General features: G+C 40.1%; 1 protein-coding gene across 1 annotated transcript in view; it reads left to right on the top strand.

The window, feature by feature from the left end:
• Nucleotides 1-3,809: 3,809 nt before the first annotated feature.
• Nucleotides 3,810-6,593, top strand: part of LOC104523615 (cytosolic phospholipase A2 epsilon) — a 34,487-nt gene continuing 31,703 nt past the window's right edge. The window contains exons 1-2 of the mRNA XM_029084562.1: nt 3,810-3,836; nt 4,283-4,318. Of these exons, the coding sequence (XP_028940395.1) occupies nt 3,810-3,836; nt 4,283-4,318 (63 nt within the window). The remainder of the gene's footprint in view (nt 3,837-4,282; nt 4,319-6,593) is intronic.

Raw genomic sequence — 6,593 nt, 5'->3', positions numbered from 1 at the left:
ATATTTAATGCTAACCAGTTGTTTTAAATTAATGACAGGCCAAAAAGTATCTAGCCAAAGCTGAATTTTTCAGAGACTGAAATCTGATAGCATGGGGAAAGAAGTGACATTTTTCATCCATGGTAAATCTTCTTGTGTGCAGAGATTATTGAGTTTAGGTCCATTGTGTAAGTGGAATTTGACTTGGACTCTCTTGTTTGATCGTCAGGATGAAGTCTGTGTAGGTTTTTTAGCTTACTGAATAATTTTGTCTCCATCTCCAGAGATGTTAAAAACCCACCTGGATGCTTTCCTGTGCATGTGCTGTAGGCAACCTGTTTTAGCATGGGGGTTGGACTAGATGGTGTCCTGAGGTCCCTTCCAGCCTCTACCATTCTGTGTGTGTTTAAAAGGAAAAAGAAAAAGAAAAAAGAAAACAAACTGGAAGGCTAGAGCCAGGGAAAATCCCCAACTATAGATCTTACACTATATTTGTTTATTTTTAAAATTTGCTTTATTTGTTAATTCTGCATTTTTTTTTTCTAATGTGACATCTGTCTATCATTTTGCAACACCTTTAGCATGTTCTTGGATGTTTACCCTTCTTGTTATGTTCAAGGTGTTTAGATGATAACCAGCTCCCATTGTCATCCCAAGGGTGGTACAGGGCTGCTCTTCTCTTGCAATAATATGAAATCACCATTAGTCATACATTTTTGTTATCCTGGATTATCAGAAGGTGACAAAGTGGTACATAAGGTAATTGTGGGATACTGGATGCAGCTGTTACTGCTACCTGCAACCTATTGCACTTAGATATACAATTATCTGAATATCATGCTGGGGAAACTAGTGCTTAGATTAATTTTGACTGCCTCAGATCAGCAAGATATTTATATTTGCTCCATTTTGCCTTAATTAAGACACAGATGCAAAATCATGTGCATGTAAATAAGCACTATAAAGTAGATGGAGAGCAGAGGAAAATTATATCTTCCTTTTTACTTTTCTTGTTATTACCCAGAACTTTAAAGAGACTGCTGTGTGTTCCCTCATCAGTAATGCAGTCTCTCTAGTCTTTGGAAAGCAAATTAAAAGTGTAAATAGCATGTATGTGAAGATCACTGCCAGTTTACTCTAGAAATGTGATTGTTAAAAAGAGCCAATATATGGTTCTTTAGACATTGGTTAACTTCACCCATGAACTTACTGCATGCTTGATGGCTGTCTTTGAAATTCTCCTTGAGTTGTGGAACAACTAAGAAAAAAAGTGAAAAAACCCAACATGATACTTAACCTTTGAAGTAGTAATTGTTCTGAAATCATAATCCTAGGGACACATTTCTACCTTTAAAATGCCAGTGGGACAAACTACACTTGGTTTACTATTTATTTTGAAGTAAATTGTGTAGTCCTTATAGACAACAGTGAATAATCCATCGACAGTTAAAATTTTCTCCGAGATGACAAGGAGTTACTGTTATGGGTGTTACAAGCATTCAGTGCTTAGTTCTATCATGGACTTACTGCGTCAGTGAAGAACTGTTGAGGTCATAATTCCTAACTTGCACAAAGCTTTTAGAGATACTATATTTCAAAGCCTTCTTGTGTGACTTGGACAATCAGTGGTCAAGGAAGACAGTGTCAACTATAAAACTTGGTGATGGTCATGAGCAGGAGAGGAAGAATTTAGGAACACAGTTTGAGTATGGCAATGATGATATTATGAGAAAGGGAGAATGTAATCTGAACACCAGAAACCATTCAGAGAGTAAGGTGCACTAACTCTGGAATAATATTCTAAATTGTGAAGTGGTATCTCATTTATGGATCTTAAAAGCGACGTGGGTGGGAGAACGTAATGTCAGGAAGCCTTGTCCTGGCTGTGAGACAGCTGAGATGGTATAAATGTATGTAGGTATATATATCTGCTGGGACAACTCAGGAAAATTGATCTGGATAACCTACCCTCTTTCCTTTGACAGAGCATGTTTTACAGACATTTTTAATGAAAGCTGATTCCTACTTTAAATTTTAATATTGGAATTTTTCCAGGGAAGAATTTTTCTTTCAAAGGCTGGAATGACTAGTTTTGTGAGAGCGCAAGTAAGTGATTCTCAACTGTGACTGCTCCACATGAATTTGTTCAGAAGTATTTAACACAGGTATAAAGTAATAAAGACAGAAGTTAAAGGAGATAGCTACTTCATCTTTGGGGTAGAGGTACTTGTGTCCATTGAAAATATCTTCTGGACTTTCTTTCAAAGAGCATTTCAGATGTTGAAGGCTCATATTTATGAGCCATTTTCCTTTGATTCAATACCTGTTTAGAAGGCTGTGCAAAGTGTGACTATGGAGTGAGCAGCAGGCTATTAAATGCTTTAGATGGAAACCACCAGATAGTACCACTGCACTTTTTAGATAAGACCTTCTAAACTGTCATCACATGTGCATCACACAGCCATCAACACAGAAGAAAATGACTCGTGTGTAAAAAGAGGATTTTACTCTATAGATGGTCCTTGGACAACACCTGCTCTTTAAAATTCCTCTTTCAAAGAATTGCTTTGTTACTGGCCTCCATGGCATGGGGGTGCATTTAGGTGGCAACCACTGCAGTTTGCATGGTTACTTCCTTGACCTGCATGAAGTGAATTATCAATATGAATGAGTCTGGTTTAAAACAAATCACTTGTATCTTGTGATGCAAGAGTGAGTACTAGTACTTACCATCAATCAGAGAGGCTAAAAGGAGTGTGGTAGAGCCAGACACTGGTCTTTCATGCTCCAAAAACTACTAGCCTGCACATCTGTGCTATTTTAGGGCTACTATAATACACTGCTCTTAGAGGCAGTGAGTCACTGTACACTGGAGTGAAGAGGAATCAGGGAGCATTTTGTGCCCTGATGTTTCCTACAGGGTTCCTGCTGGACTTGCTGTGAGAGCCAGCACACACAAATTCCCTTTGAAGCAAGCTCTGGGGATGGGTGGACTGCTGTGCTCCCTGAGCCCACGCAGGAAAGCACAGCCCTCTCTCCTGCCTCGCCCTTCCACCCCCAAGTTTCACCTACTGCTGCTAGCTCCTCCCTTCCATCTCCTTGCATCCTTTAACATCAAACTGCAAGATTTCTGGACATGGATTCACTTTTTTCTAGATCTGTGCTAAATATCCAGGTGAAGAATACTGAGCAGGTGGCAAGATCACTGAGTGTAGCACAGAGATGCCCAAGGCAGCTTCAGGGGAACATGGGTCCTGCAATCACTTAGTTCTGGTACTGCAGTGGGGTCACTTACCTTGCCAGACTGCGTGCTACTATGGGAAGACTGCTACAGGTATTGGAGTTCATGGTTTGGAAAGAAGTGGTTGAGATCTCTCTCTACTACCCTGAAGTACAATGATGGCTGTATAGAGATACTCTGAGAGCTGCGATTTAATTAGTCACAAGTGCTTTGCTTGGAGGTTAGAGTTGTTACATAAATACAAAACTTTTATTAGCAGTAGTATTTTCAAGAAAGCAATCTGTGGGCAGAATGGGGGTTTAGTGTGTTTCCCCCCCCCCCCCCCCCCCCCCCCACGAGGATCCCCCCCCCCCCCCAGACATCATAGTAGGTAGAAAAGAAATAGTTCTGCTGACTCAATTGATGTTCTCTAATAGGCTGCAGGAAGCAGGGAGGGGACTGCCTAATGACTGGAAATAATAAAGGGGTGGGGCAGGAGAGCCTCGTCATAAAATCCCTATTTCTCCACCCCTAACCTGCATGAGGAGTTCCTGCCAGCTGTACGACTCAGGATCTTTTAACATTGGACTTCTATGCAACTGGGACTGCAATGGGATCAAATTTAAGCTCAAATGAGGTAAGCAAAAGAAGCTGATAGCAAGCATAAAGCAGGTAAAATTGTCTGCTATTCCAATTATGTTTTTCACAGAGGAGAACAAGCTGTTGGAGGTGTATGGGCAATCCATGGAAAGCGAGTTTGCTGTTCCTCAGATTCGTGGTTACAAGGATGGTTTTCCTAGTCTAGCCTTTTACAGAACCTCGTGGCATACCTGCATTTTCAAGCTATCTTTAAGGTCTACCAGTATTACTTGTTGCGCTTCCTTAAAAAAAGTTTCATGTCAAGGAAATAAGAAGCTGGCACAGAGTTGTGATGGGTTTGGTGGTCAGTAAAGCACCTGAGAGTCGTTAATGAGCATAGCTCTAAGTATGGCTTTGAATATGAGATGTTTTGAAATGTCAGCCTAAAGTAAATTTAACACGTAGCTTAGTTTTCTTAACTTTACCTTGTGTTGTTTTTCCTAGACTTTTACGGGCACCTCAGCACCAGCGGTGAGAACGGTAGGTAGTAATTAGCTGGCCCTTCATTAAATGCTGTCCAGTGCTGAATGTAGATCACTAGAAAAAATGTTAGGAATTCAATGGCTCGGGGGGGAAAGCTGTACTGCAATATTTACTGAACACTGAATAGCTGAGCTGCAACTTCAGCTCTGTAGAGGAAGTATTGCCTTGGCTTTCAGTGATCCCTAAATAGGCTGGCCTCTGTTGGTGTCTGATGCTTATGATGCTGTGAGTAGGTGTTGCACTGTACTGTATCTGGGCTGGTTTGTATCTAACTTTTTTCCATCTTATTTTTTCCCCTCCCCATCCTGCTGAGGAGGGGGGTGATAGAGCAGCTTGGTGGGCACCTGGCATTCAGTCAAGGTGAACCCACCACAGTCACTTATATTCATTTTTTTAATTCCTTGCTTTTTTTGTGTGTTTTGGTTTCTTTGGATGAAACACCCACTTGTCTTATACATTACTCCTTCATAAGAAGACTCCATTTAAATGGGTCTTTCGGTTGTTCTTAGTGCTCTAGTATTCCTTGTAGTATTTCTTTGCACTGTAATGACCCATTGTAGAGCTTGCAATTCTCTGTGTAACATGGTGTTTAAAAACAAAAAGTCAAAACATGTAAAAATGTGGAATAAAGGTGTTGTCATCAGCCTCCTGACAAGCCCAATCTCATCAGCCCGATAGGAGTGGGAGCAGCAGTGCCCAAACTTCTCTAAATATGGAAGAAATGCAACAAGGTGTTTTGTAAAGGCTGAACTGAAGATGATTTCTTTGCACAGCCAAATGAAAATTCCCTGGGCAATTAGCAGATGTTCATGTTAACAGCTATTAGCATAAAGGAAAATATATCAGATAAGCTGCTATAAGCCAGCGAATGGCAACAGTGGTGGTGGTGGCAGGATGAGGCTGTCTTCAGACACTTGCATTGAGTTTTGGGCTTCCAATATCAGTTGCAGCTCTCTTGGGATCTGTAGTTGGAAAGATGGGTTTTTGTTCCTGCTTCGGTGATGTGGAGGTTTCTCAGCCTGGTTTGTTTTGGGCTTTGGTTCCACAGGTGTTATTGCAGTGATATAGAGGTTCTCCCAAATGGTGTTAAATTTGGTTGGATTCATGAAGGTTTGCTGTTATTGGTAGTATCTGATGCCTGATTGTGCTCAAGAGCCACTCACCTTCTCTGGTCAAAGTGAAACGCTGCGGTAAAGCAAAGACTTCACAGAGATTCTTCAAAAAGTAGCTTTTAAAATGATGTGTATAGTCTCACAGCCCTAAGGAAGCATGGTAGGAGCCTAAAAATTGTTACTTTTAGTCCTGTAAACTTAGTCTTTGTTTAGAGGATCAAGCTGGTTTTTTTTATCCTTAGTGTTTTTTTAAATTGTTAGTAGGTCTCTAGATGTGAGAACTGTACAGTTCACTGGCTTTAGATTGTGCCTCCTGTCTTAAGAGTATTTAAGGTGGCAGAAATGACTTGAATATGGCATGTACAATTTAGAGTATGATGTAGAGCCCTTTCTTTCTGCCCTGACTCTTTGAGGCAAAAATCAGGAAGGACCTGAGCTTCTTTATTTATTTTTTTTTCCATGAACATTGGTATTTTTGATTATAAATGTATAAGCACAGCATATCTGAGTTGTTTTTTGTTACTCAATGGCTCAGTTAATGAAAACAGCTTTCATTACCAGAGTCAGTTTCAGGGCAACCCATGGGATGTGTGCAATTTAAATTTGAGTGGTCATTTAAATTAAATGGACTGTATAAAATATTTGGTGAGAAAATATTGGTAGTGCCCTTAAACTGACAGGCAAAAAAGAAATGCTTTTTATATTACTGAATTTACTGTATCATATCAAAATAATACAGGCTAACCTGGTCTTGAGAAAAAGCCATATTGAAATGTGGAAATGCTTGGCTTGGTTTCTCTTCTAAGGTATGGATTTATTCTAATGTGAAACTCCAGTTGGAGAGCTGCAAACAGAAAGAGGAGAAAAATCCCATGAAAATGTCAGGCTCTTGGAAAGAAACAGGCCTTGAGTCACTGCTCCTCCATGTGTTTTTATTCTGGAACAGCCCCAGTGACTTCTGCTGACTTAATAAGACTCAGCTATGGGATATTTTTAAAATGGATGAAATAAATTAAAATACATGTAGTACAAGGATAAGTGTTTCTTATGCATTTGACCTTGCCTGAAGTGGTAGACATAGTAAGGTAATGAAATACTGCCTGCCCTTGAGGCTGCAAAACTCTTTGAAGTTAAAAAGTGGAACATACCTGACCCAGGTC

Source organism: Antrostomus carolinensis, unplaced genomic scaffold (genome assembly GCF_000700745.2).
Source record: "Antrostomus carolinensis isolate BGI_N321 unplaced genomic scaffold, ASM70074v2 scaffold6504, whole genome shotgun sequence".
NCBI lineage: Eukaryota > Metazoa > Chordata > Aves > Caprimulgiformes > Caprimulgidae > Antrostomus > Antrostomus carolinensis.
The sequence above is the reverse complement of the archived record's forward strand: the minus strand, read 5'-3'. Positions and strand labels throughout refer to the sequence as shown.